At 50.9% G+C, this 26,134-nt stretch overlaps 3 protein-coding genes across 15 annotated transcripts in view; 2 read left to right on the top strand and 1 right to left on the bottom strand.

Annotated features, from left to right (window-relative positions):
- The first annotated feature begins 5,756 nt into the window (after positions 1-5,756).
- Positions 5,757-19,302, top strand: PRDM7 (PR/SET domain 7). The gene is made up of 5 exons (XM_034939578.3): positions 5,757-6,096; positions 6,498-6,565; positions 7,389-7,589; positions 17,786-17,847; positions 19,154-19,302. Exons 1-5 carry the CDS (start codon positions 5,833-5,835, stop codon positions 19,300-19,302), a joined length of 744 nt encoding a protein of 247 aa, XP_034795469.2. The 5' UTR covers positions 5,757-5,832.
- On the top strand, positions 19,299-23,333 carry LOC129394122 (uncharacterized). Its single transcript, XM_063598100.1, has 5 exons — positions 19,299-19,539; positions 19,634-19,692; positions 19,800-19,939; positions 22,287-22,428; positions 22,935-23,333. The coding sequence occupies exons 1-5, from the start codon at positions 19,299-19,301 to the stop codon at positions 23,331-23,333; spliced, it is 981 nt and encodes a 326-aa protein (XP_063454170.1).
- The window catches only part of GAS8 (growth arrest specific 8), a 29,201-nt gene continuing 25,024 nt past the window's right edge, over positions 21,958-26,134 (bottom strand). For all 13 annotated transcript variants that reach the window (XM_008966030.5, XM_008966047.5, XM_063597854.1 and 10 more), the window contains 2 exons: positions 24,724-24,789; positions 21,958-23,976 (listed from right to left, as the gene is read on the bottom strand). In XM_008966030.5, the coding sequence (XP_008964278.1) occupies positions 23,827-23,976; positions 24,724-24,789 (216 nt within the window). In that variant the 3' untranslated portion in view covers positions 21,958-23,826. The remainder of the gene's footprint in view (positions 23,977-24,723; positions 24,790-26,134) is intronic.

Raw genomic sequence — 26,134 nt, 5'->3', positions numbered from 1 at the left:
CGGGCTACGACTTACAGGACTATGTTGAATAGAAGTAGCAAGACTGGAAATCCTTACCTTGTTTATGACCTTAGAAGGAAGGCTTTCAGTTTTTCATCATCGACTATGATGTTAAAAAATGGGCTTTTCGGCTGGGCGCGGTGGCTCACGCCTGTAATCCCAGCACTTTGGGAGGCCGAGGTGGGAGGATCACAAGGTCAGGAGACCGAGACCATCCTGGCTAACACGGTGAAACCCCATCTCTACTAAAAATACAAAAAATTAGCTGGGCGTGGTGGCAGGCACCTGCAGTCCCAGCTACTCGGGAGGCTAAGGCAGGAGAATGGCCTGAACCCAGGAGGCAGAGCTTGCAGTGAGCCGACCTCGCACCCCTGCACTCCAGCCTGGGTGACAGAGCGAGACTCCATCTCAAAAAAAAAAAAAGGGCTTTTCTTATATGACCTTTTTACGTTGAGGTGATTTCCTTCTATTCCTAGTTTGTTCAGTGTGTTTGTCATGAAAGGTCAATTTACATTTTAAAAATTAATGTAATAAACACCTTATTAGGTATACCTTTACAGATAGGCTGAAACAAAGATGAAGTTTTATCTATTTTTTTAAATCTTAAGAAAATTAGCAATGCCCCCAATAGAAGCATAGGCCTTAATGATACTTCAGAAAACATTTCCAAATTGCCCTTGGATAATACTTGGAATCATCACTCTCTGATTCAGAATTCTCTGTCTCTAATGAGAAACTCCAGAGTTAGGCCAAGCATAGTGGCTCACGCCTGTAATCTCAGCACTTTGGGAGTCCGAGGCAGGTGGATCACCTAAGGTCAGGAGTTCGAGACCAGCATCGCCAACATGGAGAAACCCCATCTCTACTAAAAATGCAAAAATTAGCTGGGTGTGGTGGTGCACACCTGTAGTTCCCAACAACTCACAAGGCTGAGGCAGGAGAATTGCTTGAATCCGGGAGGCGGAGGTTGCAGTGAGGGGAGATTGTGCCACTGCACTCCAGCCTGGGCGACAGAGGGAGACTCCATATCAAAAAGAAAAAAAAAACTCTAGAGTTTGGAAACATTTACCAACCAAACCACTGATTTCTCATCACCTTTTAGTCAAACCTCCTTGGATGGCCTTCAGAGGAGAACAGAGTAAACACCAGAAGGTAAGTATCTCCCAAATCCTGTTGACAAGAAACCTTCCTCATAGATCCAAATACAGGCAAGAGAAGGAGAATGTACAGACTATCCTAGGAACTACTGCCTTCCTCTCCTGATCTCTTTAGCGCAGTGTCTGACATCATCATTTTAAGAGTTAATAAGAACAGCAACAATAATCGCTACCATGGGTTATTTTCTCAGTATTTTCAGACTTTATTTTAAGCATTTTACATGAATAAACTTTACATATAGTACCTATTCAACTTCACATATAGTACCTATTAAGTAGGTACTATAACTATAGCCATTTTACAGGTTAGGAAACTGAGGTATAAAAATGTTCAGTTATATCCCTGGGATCACATTCAGTGTTGGTGCAGTCTAATCCAAAACTCCTTCTCTAAAGCACTTACAAGATCATTAAAAGTTTCATAGTTTTATAAAGTTTATGCTGTCTTACCCATATGTCTTTACATCATTCGTCCAATTGATTTTTCAACCTCAGTTTTTCTCTGTTGTAGTAAAGTCAGATTTGCACTAAAACACTCTGATTAAGGGAAGCTTCCAAGTAAATAGACAATTCATACTGTGGATGGAACCAGAAGAAGATAGGGTCCCTACCCTCATAAGGGACCCATTCTGATCAGAGGAAGCAGCTTCCAGCCCTGAGGAGTTTCAGGTTCGAAGATTGAGAAACAACAAATAAGAAAATGGTTTAGGACTTCATATAGGTTACACCCTATTAAGTAAAAATATATTCTTCTGGAACCAATTTCAAATGCTCATTCCTGTAGAAGGCAGTAACGGCTCCTTCCTCTGGGCTCCAATTAGGGAACTCTCATGTTATTTGGAATTATTTGTTTAGCCTGCCTGCTGCCTCTTCATTGTGAGCTCTTCAGGAGTCTAGTCCCTTCCTGATTCTTCTCAGAACTCCCAAGCCCAGCTCAGGGCCTCTGAGAGCCTCCTGAGTGTTTTCTGAATGATTGATTCCAAGCTTATGAATTAAACTATAAGTAACAGGGTCAAGGAATGCTGAAAATATCTTTGAGTTAGATTTCAACTGTAGAGATATATCAGGACTATGAGATAATTTTTGTTTGTTATTTTTCTACAGGGGCAGGGGGTGGTTTGAGACAGAGTCTGGCTCTTGCGCCAAGGCTGGAGTGCAATGGCTCAATCTCGGCTTACTGCAGCCTCCATCTCCTAGGTTAGTGTGATCCTCCTGCCTCAGCCTCCTGAGTAGCTGGGACCACAGGCATGCACCACCATGCCCGGCTAATTTTTATGGTTTTGTACAGGCAGGGTTTTGCCATGTAGCTCAGGCTGGTCTTGAACTCCTGGGCTCAAGCCATCCTGCTACCATGGCCTCCCAAAATGCTGGGATTACAGATGTGAGCCACCGCACCCAGTCTGTGAGAAAAATTATTTTTTTCTTTTCTTTTCTTTCTTTTTTTTTTTTTTTCTTCAGACAGAGTTTCACTCTAGTTACCCAGGCTGGAGTGCAGTGGCGCGATCTCGGCTCACTGCAACCTCCACCTCCTGGGTTCAAGTTGTTCTCCTGCCTCAGCCTCCCGAGTAGCTGGGATTACAGGTGCCCGCCACCACACCCGGCTAGTTTTTTGTATTTTTTGTAGAGACAGGGTTGGCCAGACTGGTCTCAAATTCCTGACCTCAGGTGATCTGCCTGCCTTGGCCTCCCAAAGTGCTGGGATTACAGGTGTGAGCCACTGTGCCTGGCGAGAATAATTATTAATCTCACATTCATACTGTATTAAGTAGCTCAAAAAACACTTTGGTGAACCTTATTATCTTTCATGTTCACTACAATATTAAGAATTAGTGCCGGGGGCAGTGGCTCACACCTGTAATCCCAGCACTTTGAGAGGCAGAGGTGGGCAGATTACCTGAGGTCAGGAGTTCGAGACCAGCTTGGCCAACATGGTGAAACCCCATCTCTACTAAAACTACAAAAATCAGCTGGGCATGGTGGTGGACATCTGTAATCCCAACTACTCGGGAGGCTGAAGCAGGAGAATCGCTTGAACCTGGGAGATGGAGGCTGCAGTTAGCTGAGATCATGCCACTGCACTCCAGCTTAGGCAACAGAGTGAGACTCCCTCTCAAAAAAAAAAAAAAAAAAAAAAAAGAATTAGCATGGGCTGGGTGCGGAGGCTCTTACATATAATCCCAGCACTTTGGGAGGCTGAGGTGGGTGGATCACTTGAGGTGAGGAGTTCTAGACCAGCCTGGCCAACCTAGCGAAACCCCGTCTCTAATAAATATACAAAAATTAGCTGGGTGTGGTGGCACGTGCCTGTAATCCTAGCTTCTCGGGAGGCTGAGGTAGGAAAATCTCTTGAACCTGGGAGGTGAAGGCTGCAGTGAGCTGAAATCATGCCACTGCATTCCAGCCTAGGCAACAGAGCAAGACTCCTTTTCAAAACAAAACAAAACAAAACAAAAAAAACCATGTATGCCAACTTCTGGATCGGGAAACTAAAGAGAAATTAGCTAACAATACACCCTTATTCAAGCAGACAAGCAGAATTGGTACAGGAACTAACTCATCTAATTCAAAAGCCAAATATTCTTTCCAGGATATGGCAACATGCAACTTTGACTTCACTTTCTTAGTTGTCTAGATATATTTTTGCCAATCATCTCTTTGTTCTGTTCCGAACCTTACTGCCCTATTACCTCATTTTCCAGATGTGCTTTGTCCCTCTGTGCTTTTCTACATTTCCCCTTCCATCAAAAGTCTACTAGTTTATGGAAGATTCCCTCCTTCTCTCTGTAGGCCCTTATCCCCTTCTTTCACAGATCTTGCTGATTCTCCAGCTAGTCTTCCCAAGTATTCTTCCTCCTTCCCTTTAACTTACATAGAACGTTTTGAGAGAAAGTTGAAGGAAAGAGCCTTAAGACATGGGTTACAGTCCCAGATTCACTACCCACTTAGACCTTGTCTTTTCCCTCTAGTATTTAGACACTCTAGGTATTTCCAAGGTTTGAACATTAAATACAGTCACATGAAAACATGTTGCAAGCCGTAAAGAACTAAATAAATGCTCGTTGTCTTTTAATATGTGATTCTCACATTAAAGGGAATGCCCAAGGCGTCATTCAATAATGAATCTAGTTTGAAAGAATTGTCAGGAATGCCAAATTTACTGAATACAAGTGGCTCGGAGCAGGCTCAGAAACCAGTGTCCCCTCCTGGAGAAGCAAGTACCTCTGGACAGCACTCTAGACTAAAACTGGGTAAGAAAAAATTTGAGGGGAATTTAGTCCCTCTATGTCCTCTAGAAAGGTTGGTGAGTATGGTCTACCTATGTCGGGTGGACTTTGGATAGGCCTGGGCTTAAGCTGGACTCAACTGTGAGACCAGAAGTTAGATGCAGTATTTTGTTAAAATTATTTATTTATTTGTTCACTGAGACAGAGTCTTACTCTGTCACCCAGGCTGGAGTGCAATGGTGAGATCTCGGTTCACTGCAACCTCTGCCTACACGAAAATAGCGATTTTCATGCCTCAGTCACCCGAGTAGCTGGGATTATAGGTGTGCACCACCGTGCCCGGCTGATTTTTAGTAGAGACAGAGTTTCACCATGTTGACCAGGCCGGTATCAAACTCCTGGCCTCAACTGATCTGCTCAGCTCAGCCTCCCAAAATGCTGGGATTACAGGCTTGAGCCACCATGCCTAGCCTTGGATACAGTATTGAATAGCATGTAAGAACATTAACTTTGAAATAACTCACTTGGGTTATAATCCACACAGAAGCACTGGAGCCGTGGGCAAATCTTATAAATTCCATGGGCTCCTGAATGGTAATCTGTAAAATGAGACCAAGTATATAGAGCTCATGTATTGTTTGAAATCATTAAATTAAATATAAATGAATTGATACATGTGAGGTGTCCAATAAGTACCTCTCTGATAATATATATTCTTTTGTGCGTTTCTACATTTCCTTTTCCATCACATGTCAACTAGTACATAGAAGATCCCCTATAGAGACTATACTTTCTTAGTGTTGTATGTCCAGGCCTTTGTTCAATGCCTAAGATGTAATGAACTCTCAAAAAATATTTTCTGAATAAATAAATGCATGAATGAACCATTTTGTAAGCAGAAAGGCTGGGAGGTTAATGGGATAATGAGAACAGCTAGAAACTAAAATTGAATAGGCATCTACAGTCAGTGTGGGTGTGGGGTCTAAGTCTCTCTGAAGCAGTAAAGAGGGGGAGACTAGAGTATGTAGAAAGGTAGATGCTAATTTGATGGTAGGAGATTTCACATTTTCTTATGAAACAAGGACAAACACCCCAGACTCCCAGTTTTACCCATCTACTCTTCTCCAACCTAGAACTCAGGAGGAAGGAGACTGAAGGAAAGATGTATAGCCTGCGAGAAAGAAAGGGTCATGCATACAAAGAGATCAGCGAGCCACAGGATGATGACTACCTCTGTGAGTGACCCTTTCAGCCACTCACACAGCTTGCTGTTATGTCCTGGTACAATAATTTCATCATTTGGCCCACAAATCATTCCCTTACTCGAATGAATTAAAGTACAGGATTGGGGCTAAATAATGTGAGTGCCAAGCTCTTTCTGAAGCTCTTATATCAAGGAACATGCATTACAACTTTCCTAATCCCTGCTTCCCTCACTTCCAGATTGTGAGATGTGTCAGAACTTCTTCATTGACAGCTGTGCTGCTCATGGGCCCCCTACATTTGTAAAGGACAGTGCAGTGGACAAGGGGCATCCCAACCGTTCAGCCCTCAGTCTGCCCCCGGGGCTGAGAATTGGGCCATCAGGCATCCCTCAGGCTGGGCTTGGAGTATGGAACGAGGCATCTGATCTGCCACTGGGTCTGCACTCTGGCCCCTGTGAGGGCCGAATTACAGAAGACGAAGAGGCAGCCAACAGTGGATATTCCTGGCTAGTAAGAAGAGCCTGCTGTTTCCCCTGTTCTGTCTTGCCACATCCCTTCTGTGCCTTTGGTGGGACATCACCTTCTACATGTTAGGATATAGGTAGGGATAACATGGTTAGCTCTGTGTACTCAAGGGTCTTTGCATGAACATGGAACTCCTATTTAGAGATCACAGGGTACGTGGGAGCAGAGTGGTACAAAGACAAAGAAGTGCATCCTCCCTTTTGGAGCTTCTGCTCTGATTGGACAAACCAACTCAGATGTGTAGATGATGACTAAGGTGCATGCCATGTGGTCTCAGTTGGCAGTTGAAGCTCTGCAGGTCCAAAGGCCATTGATGACTGTGGAGTAAAATAATTCTTCGCATTTTTACCCTCTAAAAAGTCTTTACCTTATTTTTTGAAACTCAGATCACCAAGGGGAGAAACTGCTATGAGTATGTGGATGGAAAAGATAAATCCTGGGCCAACTGGATGAGGTAAGGCCACTAGCTCTCTTAGTTTCAGAGAGAACCTCCATCTCTCACAAACCCGGACTTCCTTCTCATTATGCCTCCCTCAATGATTTTCACATCCCCTATTTCTATTTTTCTCCATACAATGCTGTTTTATACCATCAACTTTTAGAAATAAAAAATAAAAATATAGATATTATGATTTATTGGTATCAAAACACAAATATGTATGCTAGACAAAATTGAGGCACCAAGATAAACCTTGACAAGGTTAATTCATGCTTTAATTTATGTAATCCACATTTGTTAAACACTTAGTATGTTCCAGGTTAGGAAGTGAAGTTCACTACTTGAACAGAAGTGAGCTGCAGGATGACCCAGCCCCTTTCCACAATGGGCTGTCGTTCTATCAGAGAATAGAAAAATGAATCAACTATTACTGTTCTATGTTATTGGGCCAAGAGAAAGAGACTTCTGAGTTTCTCTAGGAATCTGAAGAAGTCAGGTGAATGGCAGCTGAGTGAACTGTAGGGTGATTAGAGGAAGGCCTGTCAAAGAAAGATGGACTTGAGCTGAGTGTAGAATGATGTGAGCTAATCTAGAAGCAGAGCACGTGATCAAGCACCAAGTTCTGTGGTATAAAATGAATTAATTTAGACTTTAGAGAAGCTAGAGGTCAATGTGTTTTATGGCCAATCAAGGTGGAGGTAAGTCTGGAGTTGGGCTTTGAAAAAATGGCTGATTAGGCACAGCAGGGAAGCATTCTAGGCAGGATGAGCACTGTAGTCATCCTGCCTAGAGGGAACTCACTGCCTCTTTTCTTTCCCTTTGCCTGCCTTGACCCCAGGTATGAGAACTGTGCCCGGGATGATGAAGAGCAGAACCTGGTGGCCTTCCAGTACCACAGGCAGAGCTTCTATAGAACCTGCCGAGTCATTAGGCCAGGCTGTGAACTGCTGGTCTGGTCTGGGGATAAGTATGGCCAGGAACTGGGCATCAGATCTTCTATAGAACCTGCCGAGTCATTAGGCCAGGCTGTGAACTGCTGGTGTGGTCTGGGGATGAGTATGGCCAGGAACTGGGCATCAGAGCTTCTATAGAACCTGCCGATTCATTAGGCCAGGCTGTGAACTGCTGGTCTGGTCTGGGGATGAGTATGGCCAGGAACTGGGCATCAGATCTTCTATAGAACCTGCCGAGTCATTAGGCCAGGCTGTGAACTGCTGGTCTGGTCTGGGGATGAGTATGGCCAGGAACTGGGCATCAGAGCTTCTATAGAACCTGCCGAGTCATTAGGCCAGGCTGTGAACTGCTGGTCTGCTCTGGGGATAAGTATGGCCAGGAACTGGGCATCAGAGCTTCTATAGAACCTGCCGAGTCATTAGGCCAGGCTGTGAACTGCTGGTCTGGTCTGGGGATGAGTATGGCCAGGAACTGGGCATCAGATCTTCTATAGAACCTGCCGAGTCATTAGGCCAGGCTGTGAACTGCTGGTCTGGTCTGGGGATGAGTATGGCCAGGAACTGGGCATCAGATCTTCTATAGAACCTGCCGAGTCATTAGGCCAGGCTGTGAACTGCTGGTCTGGTCTGGGGATGAGTATGGCCAGGAACTGGGCATCAGAGCTTCTATAGAACCTGCCGAGTCATTAGGCCAGGCTGTGAACTGCTGGTCTGGTCTGGGGATGAGTATGGCCAGGAACTGGGCATCAGAGCTTCTATAGAACCTGCCGAGTCATTAGGCCAGGCTGTGAACTGCTGGTCTGGTCTGGGGATGAGTATGGCCAGGAACTGGGCATCAGAGCTTCTATAGAACCTGCCGAGTCATTAGGCCAGGCTGTGAACTGCTGGTCTGGTCTGGGAATGAGTATGGCCAGGAACTGGGCATCAGAGCTTCTATAGAACCTGCCGAGTCATTAGGCCAGGCTGTGAACTGCTGGTCTGGTCTGGGGATGAGTATGGCCAGGAACTGGGCATCAGAGCTTCTATAGAACCTGCCGAGTCATTAGGCCAGGCTGTGAACTGCTGGTCTGGTCTGGGGATGAGTATGGCCAGGAACTGGGCATCAGAGCTTCTATAGAACCTGCCGAGTCATTAGGCCAGGCTGTGAACTGCTGGTCTGGTCTGGGGATGAGTATGGCCAGGAACTGGGCATCAGAGCTTCTATAGAACCTGCCGAGTCATTAGGCCAGGCTGTGAACTGCTGGTCTGGTCTGGGGATGAGTATGGCCAGGAACTGGGCATCAGAGCTTCTATAGAACCTGCCGAGTCATTAGGCCAGGCTGTGAACTGCTGGTCTGGTCTGGGGATGAGTATGGCCAGGAACTGGGCATCAGAGCTTCTATAGAACCTGCCGAGTCATTAGGCCAGGCTGTGAACTGCTGGTCTGGTCTGGGGATGAGTATGGCCAGGAACTGGGCATCAGATCTTCTATAGAACCTGCCGAGTCATTAGGCCAGGCTGTGAACTGCTGGTCTGGTCTGGGGATGAGTATGGCCAGGAACTGGGCATCAGATCTTCTATAGAACCTGCCGAGTCATTAGGCCAGGCTGTGAACTGCTGGTCTGGTCTGGGGATAAGTATGGCCAGGAACTGGGCATCAAGTGGGGCAGCAAGTGGAAGAAAGAGCTCATGGCAGGGAGAGGTAGGCATCACTATTACTCTTTTAAAAGGACAGGAAAGAAAGAATTATCCTAGAGAATTTTCATGATTGAACTCTTAAGTAGAGTAAAACGCTGTCTAAAGTCAGTAAAATTTTACATCAGTGGCTTCCAAAATTAAAGATTCATGTTATAAGCCTTTGCCTCTTTGGAACAGTTTTCATATTTTTAAATCTTTGTTCCAATTTTATATTCAAAGTACTACATGCACAAAGTGTATAACAGCATACAGTGCTCAAAGACTTAAAGACAAAAATCAAGTTCTCAAACACCTACCAGCTCTCCCAACAGGTAGTTTCTTCTGGCATTTCCTTGATATTTCTTAATGATATGCATATGTTGTTATTCATTCATTCATTATCTCAATTAGCTGTCATGTGAGTTCCTACTCTGTGCCAGACGATGTTGCAGGAAGTGTAAATACAGACCGATCAAGACAATCAAAAAAACTGCTCTTGAACAGATGACTTGTGAATTAGGGAACCATACGAATACACACAGACATATGTGTAATATCAGACGGCTATTAGTGCTTTGAAGAAAATGAATCCAGAAAGAATACCTGGGATCAGTGTGAGACCTGGGATCAGTGTGAGAACTGAGGTCAGTGTGAGACCTGGGGGTCAGTGTGAGGTGAGAGTAGAGTGTTGCAGGGGATTGTCAGGGAAGGTTTCTCTTAGGAGACAGCATTTGAGAAGTGCAAGTGCCTGTGGGCCAAGGATTTCAGGCACAGGGCGCAGCTAGTGCAATGGTCCTGAGGCCAGAAAGAGTTCAGCTTTGGTTCATTTTTGGAAAATAGGCTGCCATGGGTCATCCCTTCAGAGCTGCTCCAGTTTCCAAGTGAGAGAAAACGGTGGGCAGGATGAAGGTGGGGAGCATGGCGGTAAGCCTGAGTAGGGATATATTTTGAAACAAGACTTCCTATTATATTTAAAATGGGTTCAGACTGAATGAAATAACTCAAACCTGAATACTTGATGTGCAGCCTGACAAAGAGCATATTCTCATTGTATGATTTGTGGAATCTGAAACAGAAGCAGTCCATGCACCTAGTTGGTGCAGCAGGACCCACAGTCCTTTAGTCAGTGGGACCTGGACCACTCTGTGTTGGCCAACCTGAATCACACTTCCTGATGGAGAACCAGGCACATAACAGTCCTCAATTAAATATGTCCTTTTGAATGAGGATACTCACATTCAGATTCGCTAACACATCTCTTTAACCACATTTGTGGATCTCCAGGCTGAGTGCTCCTAATAGATCCTTTTCCCCTCTTAGGAAGTCACTAAGGACAATCTCACCTAAGTCATCAAGAGTGTTATTTCTCAATAGAATAAAATAGCTGAAAACCTCGTGTCGCAAAAGTGCCCAGGGCCCAGGGAGGGAGCATGTGGCAGAAGTGATCAGGGAAGGCTTTACAGGACTTGGAAGATACCTGTGGCATGGGGGAAAGGTCACTGCAGTTCCATCTATGTAAGGAATGATGCTGCCCCTGATGCTGCTTGAGGTTACCCAGAGTCTGGCTGATATGTAGAAAAGGCCCAAGATGTGGGATTTCTGGATTTTTTAAGATGTAGTGAATAAAAGTGGAATGGAAAAATGGACTGTAAAGGTCCATCCAGCACTTCGTGGGAGAGAGCTTGCATTGTTAACATATGAAGAATGACTGGTTCTTCATTTGATCTTCATAACTTCATATGTAGTAAGGCCTGAACAAAACATCTACCCTGACCAAAAACTTCCTCTTTCAGAACCAAAGCCAGAGATCCATCCATGTCCCTCATGCTGTCTGGCCTTTTCAAGTCAAAAATTTCTCAGTCAACATGTGGAACGCAATCACTCCTCTCAGAACTTCCCAGGACCATCTGCAAGAAAACTTCTCCAACCAGAGAATCCCTGACCAGGGGATCAGAATCAGGAGCGGCAATATTCTGATCCACGCTGCTGTAATGACAAAACCAAAGGTCAAGAGGTCAAAGAAAGGTCCAAACTCTTGAATAAATGGACATGGCAGAGGGAGATTTCAAGGGCCTTTTCTAGCCTACCCAAAGGACAAATGGGGAGCTCTAGAGTGGGAGAAAGAATGATGGAAGAAGAGTCCAGAACAGGCCAGAAAGTGAATCCAGGGAACACAGGCAAATTATTTGTGGGGGTAGGAATCTCAAGAATTGCAAAAGTCAAATATGGAGAGTGTGGGCAAGGTTTCAGTGATAAGTCAGATGTTATTACACACCAAAGGACACACACAGGGGGGAAGCCCTACGTCTGCAGAGAGTGTGGGCAGGGCTTTAACCGGAAGTCAGTCCTCCTCATTCACCAGAGGACACACAGAGGGGAGAAGCCCTAGTCTGCAGGAAGGATGAGTAAGTCATTAGTAATAAAACCTTATCTCAATAGCCACAAGAAGACAAACGTGATCACCACACACTTGCACACCCCAGCTCTGAGGTGGCTTCAGCAAAAGTCTGCTAACCCCTTACATTCCCCAAGAGTGTAAAGAGATCGGAAATAACTAATTAAACAAATCCGCCACTTTCATGACTAGAGTTGAGGAAGAACAGGGGATAGTTCTGTAAGTGTTTGGGGGACGTCAACATGTGTGCTTGTTTCCCGCACTGATCCCCTCCATTTTTTGTGTTTTGCCTCCTGTTCTAATTAATTTTGTCTCCATACATATCTGAACCCCAAGTGTGTACCTAATTCTTCCCTTATCACTGAAGGAAAGAAGAGTCCAGAAGGGCCACAGAGAACTCAAACATTCAGCTCAAGTCTCTACAGGAATTCAACCCCAGAAAGACATAAACTTGGAGTCCATCTGGTTTAATTATTGGAGAATCAATTCCCAAGTCCAGGAAGAGAAATGTAGGATTTTACAGAGTCGCAGCAGGAAAGAGAGCTACCTGGTCTCCTGGGAAGTGTGACCTCTTCTCCTAATGGACCCCTCTCCTCTGCTGCCATACTCCCCCTTGGCTCCCCCTGTCTCCTCTCCTGATTTCCTCCAATCTCCGTAGCCCCAGAAGTGAACGCCAGACAGGAACACACATGTGTGTATATATGTGTTCACGAGTGCTATGTGTGTTAAGCCTGCATGCATGGGTGTGGGGGTATGTGCCCTCTGTGTATGTATCTGTGTGAGTGTGGGGGTTTCAAGGGTGTGTTAGGAATAACGCTCAAAATCCTAAGGAAATTGAACACTCTGAGAGAAGAGAGACAGACCCTCTCATACTGTTTTATATTGTTTTATACTCAGAAAAGGAAAGAGAAGCAAAACTAAAGGCAGGTAGCCTGGCGCCTAGGAACCAGACCTGAAACCAAGGAACCAGACCCGAAACTAGGCCTAGGCCGGCCTGACCTAAGCCTGGTAGTTAAAATTCGACCCCTGACCTAGCAACTGATGTTATCTATAGAAATAGAAAGACATTGTGAAACTTCCCGGTCTGTTCTGTTCCACTCTGACCATCGGTGCATGCAGCCCCTGTCACGTACCCCCTGCTTGCTCAATCGATCACGACCCTCTCACGCGGACCCCCTTAGAGTTGTGAGCCCTTAAAAGGGACAGGAATTGCTCACTCGAGGAGCTCGGCTCTTGAGACAGCAGTCTTGCTGATGCTCCTGGCCGAATAAACCGCTTCCTTCTTTAACTCTGTGTCTGAGGGGTTTCATCTGCGGCTCATCCTGCTACAAGAGCACTGGTTCGATTAGCTTTTAATATTTAACCTAACTACTCAGTCAGTGCTGAGACAGTTGTAATGGAGGCCGGTGTTAGTGAGACCTGGCCTGCCACAGCTACACTTAGCTCTCTTTCCTTTTCTTTTTTTTTTTTCTGAGACAGAGTCTCACTCTGTTCCCCAGGCTGGAGTGTAGTGGTGTGATCTCAGGTCACTGCAACCTCCGTCTCCTACATTCAAGTGATTCTCCTGCCTCAGCCTCCAGAGTAGCTGGGATTACAGTCACCCGCCACCACACCCTGCTAATTTTTTTGTATTTTCAGTAGAGATGGCATTTCACCATGTTGGCCAGGCTGGTCTCGAATGCCTGACCTCGTGATTCACCCACCTCAGCCTCCCAAAGTGCTGGGATTACAGGTGTGAGCCACCGCACCAGGCTCACTTAGCTCTTTTCTTCTACTAAAACATAATCTGAGAAGTAAAAATGAAATCATAAGCCCTCTGTATTATTCCATTTTCACATTGCTATAGAGAAACACCTGAGGCTGGGTAATTTATAAAGAAAAGAGGTTTAGTTGGCTCATGTCTCTGCTGTATAGGAAGCATAGTGGCTTCTGCTTGTAGGAAGGCCTTGGCAAGCTTCCAGTTGTGGCAGAAGGCAAAGGGGAGGGAGACATCTCACATGGTGGGAGCAGGAACAAGAGAGAGTGAGGAGGGCGATGTCTCACACTTCTAAATGACCAGGTCTCATGAAAACTCACTCGCTGTCATGAAAGCAGTACCAAGTGGGGATGCTGCTAAACCATTCATAAGAAATCCACCCCCATGATTCAATCACCTCCCACCACACTTCACCTCCAACACCGGGGATTACAATTCAACATGAGACTTGATGGGGACGCAGATCCAAACCATATCATTTCAATCCTTGCCCCCCAGATCTCATGTCCGTCTCCCATTGCAAAATACAATCATGCCTTCCCAACAGTCCCTCAAAGTCTTAACTCGTTTCAGCATTAACTCAAAAGTTCAAAGTTCCAAGTCTCATCTGACACAGGCAAATCCCTTCCACCTATGAGCCTGTAAAATCACGAGTTCTCGTATACCTTATGGGGGTATGTATATTTGGCCAAGCCATCCAGTGAAATCCCCATCTTATTCTTCTGTCCCTTGAAGAGCCTATTTCTGGCTTCTGGCCAGAGGCTATGCTTTCCAGCCTGTCCAAATGACCAGGCTGCAACTCTTTATGAGAAATAAAGCTTTCCTTTCCAAATCTGGGAAACCTCATCATTCTTCAGCTGACGAACCTAAAGCACACATGTAGAAGTGCCCTGAGTGATTTTTCCTATGAGAATAAAAGGGATCAGCTGAGATTGATTCAGTCAAGCTGAAACTCCCCAAAATATATGAGGCAGTAGAGACAAATGGCTAGAGGCAGTATGTGTGAAATGAAGTTTAAATTTAGTTTCTGCACTCAGAAACAATTATTAGGGGCCAATTAAGTGAACAAGGACCCACAGAGAACTGCTGAACCCTCAGCACATGACAACTCATCCAAACCCTCACACTAGGAGACTCGTCAGAAGTACTCCAGCATGGCTTCCAGCAGCGTAGGGCTGCGCCCCCAGGATGACCCAGCAGCACTTCCACCCTTACTGCTTCCATTAAAACAAAAGCTCCGTGCAGGAAGGAAATTTTACCATGCTCCAGCCCAGGTGTCCCCAAACTTTTTGGCACCAGGGACCGGATTCATGGAAGACAATTTTTCCACAGATGGGCTGAGGGGAGGGTTGGGATGATTCAAATGCACGTTTATAGTGCATTTTGTTTCTATTATTATTGCATTGTAATATATAATGAAATAATTATACAACTCACCATAATGTAGAATCAGTGGGAGCCCTGAGCTTGTTTTCCTGCAACTAGACGGTCCCATCTGGGAGACAGTGACAGATCATCAGGCCTTAGAGTCTCATTAAGGAGCACACAACCTAGATCCCTCACACGCGCGGTTCACAATAGGGTTCGTGCTCCTATCAGAATCAAATGCTGCTGCTGATCTTACTGGAGGCGGGCTCAGGAGGTAATGCAACCGATGGGGAGCAGCTGAAGATACAGATGAAGCTTCGTTTGCTCGCTTGCCCGTGCACTCACCTCCTACTATGTGGCCGGCTTGGAGACCTCTGCTCTAGCCAACTTCTGATGATAGGCCCCAACCTCCCTTTCTTGGAGCATGTACTAAAAAGCTTACTGTTTGTAAATATGTCTTGCAACTCAGAAGGGCCTCTCTCAAGGCCTGAGAGCCCTCCCTTTGAAAGGTAATCATCAGGAAGGGTGAGGCCTCTATCTCCCATTCTCTGCAGGAGAACAGAATCCTGTTTGAAGACAAAACTACAACAAACTCAGTTTAAAGATCTCAATTGACCTCATTTGCAATTCTAGAATTAGGCAACACTTCATTCCACAAAATCAAATAAGTGTTCCAATGAGTCATAGAGAGGAGGTTGGCTCTACAGACAGAAAAGTGTTGTTCAGGCCGTACAGTGTGTCATTACTCGATATCTCAGACCACACACTGCAGACATCTTTATAATTTTGAAATGTTTTTGTATTTTATTATACCTTATTTAAAAACCAAAGATAGGCTACTTGGATATTTATTATGACAATTTTCTGGAAGATAAGAGTCTTGAAGATGATGCTTCTTTTTCAAATTTGCCTGAAGGTGTCATAAAGGACCTGGGGTGTTCGGCCGGGCGCGGTGGCTCACGCCTGTAATCCCAGCACTTTGGGAGGCCAAGGTGGGTGGATTACCTGAGGTCAGGAGTTCAAGACCAGCCTGGCCAACATGGTGAAACTCTGTCTCTACTAAAAATACAAAAATTAGCCAGGCGTGGTACCACACACCTGTAATCCCAGCTACTCAGGAGGCTGAGGCAGGAGAATTGCTTGAGCCCAGGATGCGGAGGTTGCAGTAAGCCGAGATCATGCCACTACACTCCAGCAAGACTCTATCTCCAAAAAAAAGGCCCTGGGGTGTGGAGCCTGGGTATCTCATTAAGGAAGTTTCTAGAGCACATGACATCCCAGTGGTGACCCTGGTTTTCAGAAAGGGGCAGATGCCAGGAGGTCAGGCATGGCTGAGGGTCTCAGTTTCCCTGGGAAAGGGGACCCTGCAGTCCCTCTTGGTCTAGGTGGGAGCAAGACCGGTGGGGGGTTACCCTGGAGAGGCCAGGAGAGGAATTCTGACAACCCCTTGGTCTCCCATTCTCCCTCCATAGGCCACTAGCTTCTCCTATGCGGGGAGAGTCTCAGGAGATGGGGGAGGTTACGTGGCAACCCCCAAAAGGACTGATCATTGCTTTGTCACTTTATTTATAACATTTGAGACTTTCGAAAAAGTAATACAAGCCCACTAGAATTTCTCAGAGTACAAAAGGTTAAAGAGTCAAAATAAATATACTCCATCTGCAACTGCTTATCTCGAGAGGTGGTCACTGGGATGACTGTTTTGTGTATCCTATTGTGAAATATTCCAATATATGGCCTCCCTGTGCCTCAGTTTCCTGCTTTGTAAGGTAGGGACAACAATACACCAAGAGGTTGTTATGAGGATTAAATTAGCTAATCCTTGCAATTCAGTGAAAGCTAGATACGAATTTACAAGCTTCCCCCCTTTTACACACTGTTTTGTCCTTTGTCACTAGTTGTTTTTCCAGGAGAATTCTCATCTTACACACAAATGGGCCTCATGCTTTTTAAAGGGCTGCAGAGTACCCTGGTGTTTACGGAATTTTCCCCACTGGGGCCAGTCTGGTTGTCTCTGGCCTCTGGCACCCATGGGCATTTGCCATAACAGGTGCGAGCCTCTCTTTAGGATTATCTCCTATAAACAGAAGTCACAACAAATGTCGTGTGTGTGGATCCCAAATAGATGTTTCCTAACTAGTCCCAAGGTAGTTGTAGCCAGAATACTCCCAACCTTTGCTGAGAGGGGTCTCCTCCCTTGCCTTTGAATGGCCTAATTCTTAATCTACAAATCACCCGTGCTGAACACCCAAGAACTGGAAATGCAGCTTGACAGGAAGAAAGAAGTTCCCGGCCAGGCGAGGTGGCTCACGCTTGTAATCCCAGCACTTTGGGAGGCCGAGGCGAGCTGATCACGAGGTTAGGAGTTCGAGACCAGCCTGGCCAACACAGTGAAACCCCATCTCTACTAAAACTACAAAAATTAGCTGGGAGTGGTGGCAGGCGTTTGTAATCCCAGCTACTCACCGCTAGAACCAAGGAGGCGGAGGTTGCAGTGAGCCGAGATTGCACTCCAGCCTAGGCGACAGAGTGTGACTCCGTCTCAAAAAAAAAAAAAGTTCCCAGATCCCAGAGCAGGACAGCCAGTCCACCATCATGCGGGTGCAGCGTTTCCCAGATTTTAAATAGAGAATATCCGTTATTTCATTAATACATTGTGGCAGGTGAACGACTGCCAGTGGCTTGAGGATAAAAGAATTTACCAAGACAGTTGTATGTAAGAGAAGGCAGATTTACTAGAGAAAGTAGGAAAATACGTTGCCAGAGAGAAGACGGGCAGCCAGCAGAAGAGAAACTGACTGCACAGAAACAAAGGCTTGCTGGAGAGTGTGCGTTAATAACCTTCAGGCGTCTGGTGAGACTGGGGCGCAGGAAGAATGTGTTATTTGCCGTGTGTCTGGAGGGCTGTGTGTCCTGGAGCATGAAGAAGGCAGACTAGTAGCTTGTCTGCTTTCTCTGTTTGCTTTCCCCTGCCTCCCTTTCCCTAATTAGGACTTCACATATATAACATATAGTCAAAATGTGTTCTCTGTATATTACGTAAGGTTAATACAACGATGGATACTCGCCGGCACACGCAGTTCTACGGCTTTTCTCACTTTCTGCAGGGCACGGGCCTCCACCCTGCGCTCATCCACCGCGCGTTGCGGGGAGGAAGGGCGGGGGGGAGGTCAGCTCAGAGAGCTTCACCTACGGAGCCATATCAACAATCTGAGGAGTCACCACTGCTCCCATTTTACAGATGAGAAAACCGAGGCAAGGTCACATGGCCTGTCGGGGGAAACTTACCCTGTGAGGGGCTTCCATGAGAAACCTGCGGGCCTCTGAGCCTCCCAGGGGAGAGATGGGCCCCGCGCCGTCCCCAGTCTCGCGCAGGTCTTCTTGGGACCCACCTGGCCCGCCCCCATCCCCTCCATCCCCCCATCCCCCCGTCCCGCCGTCCCCCCGCCCCCTCTCACGGCGGTCCCGCCCCCTCTCACGGCGGTCCCGCCCCCTCTCACCGCGGTCCCGCCCCCTCTCACCGCGGTCCCGCCCCCTCTCACCGCGGCCCCGCCCCCTCTCACCGCGGTCCCGCCCCCTCTCACCGCGGTCCCGCCCCCTCTCACCGCGGTCCCGCCCCCTCTCACCGCGGTCCCGCCCCCTCTCACCGCGGTCCCGCCCCCTCTCACCGCGGCCCCGCCCCCTCTCACCGCGGTCCCGCCCCCCGCCCCCTCTCACCGCGGTCCCGCCCCCTCTCACCGCGGTCCCGCCCCCTCTCACCGCGGTCCCGCCCCCCGCTCCCTCTCACCGCGGTCCCGCCCCCCGCTCCCTCTCACGGCGGTCCCGCCCCCTCTCACGGCGGTCCCGCCCCCTCTCACCGCGGTCCCGCCCCCTCTCACCGCGGCCCCGCCCCCTCTCACCGCGGTCCCGCCCCCCGCCCCCTCTCACCGCGGTCCCGCCCCCTCTCACCGCGGTCCCGCCCCCTCTCACCGCGGTCCCGCCCCCCGCTCCCTCTCACCGCGGTCCCGCCCCCCGCCCCCTCTCACGGCGGTCCCGCCCCCTCTCACGGCGGTCCCGCCCCCTCTCACCGCGGTCCCGCCCCCTCTCACCGCGGTCCCGCCCCCTCTCACCGCGGTCCCGCCCCCTCTCACCGCGGTCCCGCCCCCTCTCACCGCGGTCCCGCCCCCCGCCCCCTCTCACCGCGGTCCCGCCCCCTCTCACCGCGGTCCCGCCCCCTCTCACCGCGGTCCCGCCCCCTCTCACCGCGGTCCCGCCCCCTCTCACCGCGGCCCCGCCCCCTCTCACCGCGGTCCCGCCCCCCGCCCCCTCTCACCGCGGTCCCGCCCCCCGCTCCCTCTCACCGCGGTCCCGCCCCCTCTCACCGCGGCCCCGCCCCCTCTCACCGCGGCCCCGCCCCCTCTCACCGCGGCCCCGCCCCCGTCCCCCGCCCCCACCACCCCCCAGCAGGTCCTCGCGACTCTGCTTCTGGGCCGCAGGTCTGTGCACCCTGATTCCCCACCAGCGCACCTTCCTGGGCAAAGCCCCGCTGGGGCCCTCCTGGTGGGCACGAGGTGGTCCGGGGCGGGGTGACCGGCCCCGCCCTTCCCTTTGCCCGCGGGCGTCGCAGTCCGGCAGGGCAGGATGAGCTCCCGGGCCGTCCCGCGGCTGCTGAGGCTCCGGCGACACCTAGGCCCCCGGGAGGTTAGGGGGCCAGGCCTGCACCTGCAGGGCTCCTGTCCCCTCAGCTGCTTGCGTGGGGCTGAGCGTCGAGGGCCCAGGAACCGGGGCGCGGAGGAGAGCCCAGTTCCGGGAGAACCACCCCGGGGGCTGGAACTGAGGGCCTGGGGGGAAACGGCCATTTCGTGGGGCCGCGGGCGGGACAGTGGGTGTCCCCAGTGGGGCAGGGGAGCCACAGGGATTGGTGGGGGAGGGTCGGCAGGCACAGGCTGCGCTGTTTACGTTTGGTGCCTCATCAGCTAACCAGGCACTTCCGGTCACCCTTGCCCCCTGTCCCCTGGGCAGCTCGGAGAACTCTGTGCAGAGGGCTGTTTAAGCCCCACAGCTGGTGTGGACGCAGGATTGGGGTGGGTAGGCGGGCACAGGGCTCCAGAGGCTCACCCTGGCCTCCTTCTCCTGGCCCAGGGCAGCAGCACGGAGCCTCCGGACAACCTACTGACCACCCATGTGCTGGACACCGCCTCAGGGCTCCCAGCCAGAGGCCTCTGCCTCCGCTTGTACTGGCTGGAGGACCACAGCCAGCAGTGGGCGGAGCTGAGGTCAAGGTAGGAGAGAGGCCCTGGGAGGGGGAGTGCCGCCCTGAGACAGATGGCGGGGACTAAGGGGCCAGGCAGTGAGGCTGGAGGGCGGAGCTCACCGCTGCCGACCCTCCTCTCAGCCCGGGTTGGGAGTGAGGCTAGGGGCTCTCTCTTCTGCTTCTCTCAGCCCGTTTCCTCCTCTGAAAATACAGGGATGAGGAGAGGAGCTGTTTCCTCCCTCCCTCCAGCCTCAGGCCCCTGTGACCCTGATGGGGTGGGAGTGAGTTTCTGCCTCTCCCTGGCAGCTGTGCCAGGGCGAGGGCGGGGGGTGGTGGTTAGGTGAGGCCTGAGGTGGAATCGAAGAGCTCAGTGTCACTGAGATCACGGGTAACCTTGTGCCAGGCAGTATGCTGGACATTATTTCCACTCTTTTCATTCTCCGTACACCCTGTGGGCCAGCACCATAATTAACCCTTCTACACATGGGAAGACTGAGGCAGCAAGCCCAGGTACGTGCTGGGATTCCCAGCCAGGCCTGAGGGGCAGTGTGTCCCTCAGCCTCCATGGGGTCTTGCCCACTGCCAGGCACAGGCTCTGCACGGCACTTCCAGAGGCAGATGTCACCCACCCAGGCCTTATGGCCCCTGCGTAAGAGGCAGGCCCCCTCCCTTCCAGCCAGAAGGACAGGGCTGGGCCCATAGGATCAGAGAGAGTCTGACCCTGCTGCTCCTACAGTCATGTGGTCCTTCACAAAAGCTGAGACACGAGGGGTCCAGGTCCCACCTGAGCAATTAGGACAGCACTGTGTGGGCTGGGCGTCCCATGCAGGGTCACAGAGACTCATTACCCCCATGCACACACGCTATGTTTTTTGTTGTTGTTGTTGTTGTTGTTGTTGTTGTTGTTTTTGAGACAGAGTTTCACTCTTGTTGCCCAGGCTAGAGTACAATGGCGTGGCATCAGCTCACTGCAACCTCCGCCTCCCGGGTTCAAGCGATTCTCCTGCCTCAGCCTCCCTAGTAGCTGGGATTACAGGCATGCACCACCACGCCAGCTAATTTTGTATTTTTAGGAAAGTCAGGGTTTCTCTACGTTGGTCAGGCTGGTCTCAAACTCCCGACCTCAGGTGATCCACCCACCTCGACCTCCCAAAGTGCTGGGATTACGGGCGTGAGCCACCACACCCAGCGCGCCATGCTCTTTTTCTTTTTCTGAGATGGAGTCTCTCTGTTGCCCAGGATGGAGTGCAGTGGCACGATCTTGGCTCACTGCAGCCTCCACCTACCCAGTTCAAGCAATTCTTGGCCTCAGCCTCTCGAGTAGCTGGGATTACAAGCACCTGCCACCACCCCCGGCTAATTTTTGTATTTTTAGTAGAGACAGGGTTTCACCATCTTGGCCAGACTGATCTTGAACTCCTGACCTCGTGATCCACCCACCTTGGCCTCCCAAAGTGCTGGGATTACTGGTGTGAGCCACCTTGTTCGGGCCTGCTCTTTCTAATCACAGTAGAAGCGCACACTTTAAAGACCAGCTGGCAAGAATGATGGGAGGTTTTCCAGAAGTGACTATGGGCAAAGGCACGGTTATTCAGAACCCTGATAAGGGACCAGGGCACACAACACAGATGCTCCGTGGAGTTGGACAGGCCCACTCTGTGGGTGAAGGTTTGGTAGTTATTGACCCAGAAAGCCACACACATTTTTTTTTTTTTTTTTTTTGAGATGGAGTCTCGCTCTGTCGCCCAGGCTGGAGTGCAGTGGCACGATCTCGGCTCACTACAGCCTCCGCCTCCTGGGTTCATGCCATTCTCCCGCCTCAGCCTCCCGAGGTGGGACTACAGGTGCCCGTGACCACGCCCAGCTAATTTTTTTGTGGTAGAGATGGGGTTTCACCATGTTAACCAGGATGGTCTCGATACCCTGACCTCATGATCCGCCTGTCTCAGCCTCCCAAAGTGCTGGGATTACAGGTGTGAGTCACCACGCCCAGCCAGCCATACGCAATATTTTAAGTGAAAACCACAGGTTATAAAACAATACAAATAGTATAATCCACTTTATAAGTTTTTAAACAAATATGCATAGAGAAAATCTGGAAAAATATACGCCAGCTATAAAGTGGTTATTGCTCATGGGATAAACTGTGGGAGACTTTTTCCCTTTTTGCTTCTCTGTGTTGTGATTTCCTAAAGACAGGGCAGTGGTGTCCCTAGACCGCTCTGGAACTGCAGGACCTAACAGCCTCACTGTGTCTGCTCACCCAAGTCTGACAGGTGGCAGGGCAGTGTCTGAGGCCCACTGGGATGCAGACCCAGGAAAGCTGGGGTGGGGGGCTTCTGGTCCCCATCTCTGCAGCCTCATCTTCTCCCCAGCTACACAGACCCAGATGGCCGCTGTCCTGGACTCCTGACGCCGGACCAGATGAAGGCAGGCACCTACAAGCTCACCTTCGACACTGAGGGCTACTGGAGGAAGAGGGGGCAGGAAAGCTTCTACCCACATGTGGAGGTGAGAGCCCCAGTGGGCTGGAGGGGGCTGAGGCTCATGACTCACTGGGATCTGCAGGCCAGGTCCTGCTGGCCGGGCATCATTTAGGCAGTGGGCAGACTGGTCCTGGGCGGTGGCAGGTAGGTGAGCTCACTTGCTTTGAGCTCCCAAAAGAAAGGTGTCCAGGCAGCAACAGACTCTATGAGGACACACCCGTCACTCACCTGCCCAGGGTCAGGCTTTGTGGGGAGGCTGGGCCAAGGGTGATTCATCCCCTCTTTGTTGACAGAGGTTTTCATCTGAGCCAACTCCAGCTCTCTGGGCCTAACCTCACTGCCTCACCCCACACTGGAGCCGCCGCAGAAGCGCCTGACTTACTGGGCTGTGGCTTCTGTGGAGTGTCCCTCTGGTGCGGAAGGTTCACCCCATCCCAGACCCTCAGTCTGGGCTGCTGAATTCTCTCAGGTGTGTTGGGGCCAGATAGGTGGTTTGCTGCTGTCCCCTTATACTCTCTCCTGGCCTCTCCATCTCAGCTTGTTTTAACCAGCAAGGCCCAGAAGTTCCACATGCCCCTGGTCCTACATCACCTACCGAGGGAGTTAGAGCGAAGACTGGCAGCGGGAGGCTGCCTGCCCTTTCCCGCACGCTGGCTGCACCCACCCAGCCCTCAACAGACCGGGCTTTGTGCTCATCAGGGAGCACTGGCTCACCACTTCCTAGGGAAGTCCTGGCCCCCCGGAGAATCCCACTGGGCAGCTGTGACTCAGGTGTCAATGAAGTTAGTGCCAGCACCTGCAAAGCTGTCCATTCGGTGGGACAACAGTGGCGCGAAGACAGGCAGCACAGCGCGGCACTGCCCCAACCCCCAGGTGAGTGCGGGGCACTCTGAGAAGGTGCTGCCGACTGTGGTCGGAGGGGAGACCAGGGAGTAGGCCTGGACACAGGCTGGACGTGCTGCACCCAGGGAAGGGAGCGACAGGGACGCCATGGGTGAGGCCTGGACACAGGCTGGACGTGCTGCACCCAGGGAAGGGAGCGACAGGGACGCCATGGGTGAGGCCTGGACACAGGCTGGACGTGCTGCACCCAGGGAAGGGAGCGACAGGGACGCCATGGGTGAGGCCTGGACACAGGCTGGACGTGCTGCACCCAGGGAAGGGAGCGACAGGGACGCCATGGGTGAGGCCTGGACACGGGCTGGACGTGCTGCACCCAGGGAAGGGAGCGACAGGGACACCATGGGTGAGGGTCCTGCAGGTGGTTCTCCTCCACAGAGCCAGGAAAGAGGATGGCAAGAACATGTGAAAAGCTTTCATTTGCTGATGATAAAATCTAAAAAACTTGCTGTCCTTGGTGTGATAAGGGGTGTCATCCCAAGAGTGTTCCTAGGCTGGTTCTCTGGGCTGTGGCCCCCCAGGGGGGCAGCTACGTCGGGGTGCCCACCAGTCCTGCGGGGCCCTGGCCCAGCGTCTGTCCGATCACAGCTGTTTCCAAGGGCGTGAAGCCCACGTTGTCCAGAGGGATCCCGAAGGCCAGCAGCTTTGCCTCATACGTGCGCAGCAGGTCGTTATGGGCCTGTGGAGACAGGGCAGGTCGTTATGGGCCTGTGGAGACAGGGCAGGTCGTTATGGGCCTGTGGAGACAGGGCAGGTCGTTATGGACCTGTGGAGACAGGGCAGTGTCAGGGAGCTGAGGGTCCCCACGCTCAGGACCACCAGAGCTGAGTGCAGCTCCATGGAGGGGCAGCGTGAGCATCACAGTGCAGAAGGATAAAGCCAAAGGCTTATCAGTCATTTCCTGTGTGGGACGCAGCTCCAAGCACCTTCACTGCGTTGAATCAGATAGCACGACAGGGAGAGGCTGTCGCTATTCCTATTCCACAAATGACGAGACGGAGGCAGAGGGCAGGGACACTCAGGGCAGAGCTGTGGTCTGGGAGGGCTCTGGGCCTTGGCTGGGTGTTTCCCACTCAGGTTCTTCACGCCCTCCCTTCCCCTGTTGAATGACGTCTGTTTCCTTCCCCGGTGGGCACAGCACCTTCTGACTCCCTGCCCAGGGGAAGGGGCTGACCGGGGAAGTGTCCAGGTCCCCCCCTACACCCATCCCAGCAGAGACATGGCCTAGACAGCAGTGCGCTGCCCCAGACCACACAGAATCCAGATGCTCTCGGCTATGACTGCACCCTCACGTGGGGACAGTGACAGCTGCCTTGTCAAACGAGGTACGAAGTGGGCACAGGTGGGGTCCTCAGAGACCGTCTGCATTTAGAACAGTCTGGGCACCGAGGGGGTGCCCCTGAGGGAGGGCAGGGCACAGCCGTACCTTACAGACCCGGGCCAGCTCATACTGCAGGTCCTGGATGGTGCTGTTCTTCGATTCAAGAACATCCTGAGGAGAGAGAGGGGATGGGAGGTTGAGACTCATCTTTTGGCCGAGGCAACGGGAGCGGCCTGGGGACTCCAGTGGGCGTTCTGAGAGATCCAGCGAATAGCAGCCTGGTTTGATGGATGCATCCATCCACACAGGGTTGTCAGCAGAAAAAGGTCTCCAAGGGTGGAGAGAAAACAAGGAAGAAACAGAGAACTGGGAGCTTGCACAACCTGCCTCTCCAGCAACAGTCCAGGCCAGGCACTGCCGCTCACACCTGTGATCCCAGCAGTGTGGGAGGCCAAGGAGGGCAGATCACTTGAGGTCAGGAGTTTGAGACCAGCCTGGCCAACGTGGCGAAACCCCATCTCTACTATACGAAAAGTAGCCGGGCACGGTGGCTCACACCTGTGTAATCCCAGCTGCTCAGGAGGCTGAGGCACGAGAATTGCTTGAACCTGGGAAACGGAGGTTGCAGTGCGCCGAGATGGAGCCACTGCACTCCAGTCTGGGTGACAGAGCAAGACACCGTCTCAAGAAAAAACTCAAAAAACAGTCCAGACCACAAGAAATGCAGATGAGGTGAGGGCAGGCAGCGTGCAGCCACACCGTGGAGACTGGCCACTAAACACCACCTACATATTGCTTAAATTTCTTGAGGCTTGTGAATGTACTATCTCACTTTTTTTTCTGAGATGGAGTCTCTCCCCGTTGCCCAGGCTGGAGTGCAGTGGCGCGATCTAGGCTCACCGCAAACTCCACCTCCCAGGTTCAAGGAATTCTCTGCCTCAGCCTCCCAAATAGCTGGGATTACACCCGCCACCAAGCCCAGCTAATTTTTGTATTTTTAGTAGAGACGGGGTTTCACCATCTTGGCCAGGCTGGTCTTGAACTCCCAAACTCGTGATCTGCCCACCTCAGCCTCCCAAAGTGCTGGGATTACAGGCGTGAGCCACCGCGCCCGGCTATCCCAGTTTTTTGTAACAGAAAAAAGTAGTCTTCAGCAGCGCTGGCCCCGCCCAGATGTGGGCAAGGGTCTCACCACGTGGCGAGGCAGGGACGTCTTGGGCTCCTGCCTGTGGGGCACTGCTGGGCCCAGCCTGGCTTTAGAGCCGTCCCTGCTGCCCACTGACACAGCAGCCCCCTCACACCTGGCCAGCCGCGAACAGTGTCCCTGCAGGGGCCCCTGTCATTTCCCCAGAAGATTCCTCACTTAGAAGTCGAGGTAACGATGACCAGGAAAGGAGGGGTTGACCCACATTTAGCTCCATCCTCCGTCCTCACCCTGGCGCGTGGGCGCAGCTGCAATGACCCTCACAGGCCACGACTGCTCTCTTCACCCTCATTTCGGTGGCTTAGCAGCAGG

This window comes from Pan paniscus, chromosome 18 (assembly GCF_029289425.2).
Source record: "Pan paniscus chromosome 18, NHGRI_mPanPan1-v2.0_pri, whole genome shotgun sequence".
Lineage (NCBI taxonomy): Eukaryota > Metazoa > Chordata > Mammalia > Primates > Hominidae > Pan > Pan paniscus.
The sequence above is the reverse complement of the archived record's forward strand: the minus strand, read 5'-3'. Positions and strand labels throughout refer to the sequence as shown.

Bases quoted from the DNA above. Each gene is read 5' to 3' on its own strand.
- PRDM7 (XM_034939578.3), top strand. From the start codon at position 5,833: ATGTGTCAGAACTTCTTCATTGACAGCTGTGCTGCTCATGGGCCCCCT. The intron at 6,097-6,497 runs GTAAGAAGAGCC...TTTGAAACTCAG, and splicing joins ACAGTGGATATTCCTGGCTA to ATCACCAAGGGGAGAAACTG. The intron at 17,848-19,153 runs GTCAGCTCAGAG...TCTGGGCCGCAG, and splicing joins GGAGGAAGGGCGGGGGGGAG to GTCTGTGCACCCTGATTCCC.
- LOC129394122 (XM_063598100.1), top strand. From the start codon at position 19,299: ATGAGCTCCCGGGCCGTCCCGCGGCTGCTGAGGCTCCGGCGACACCTA. The intron at 19,693-19,799 runs GTGCAGAGGGCT...CTCCTGGCCCAG, and splicing joins TGGGCAGCTCGGAGAACTCT to GGCAGCAGCACGGAGCCTCC. The intron at 19,940-22,286 runs GTAGGAGAGAGG...TCTTCTCCCCAG, and splicing joins TGGGCGGAGCTGAGGTCAAG to CTACACAGACCCAGATGGCC.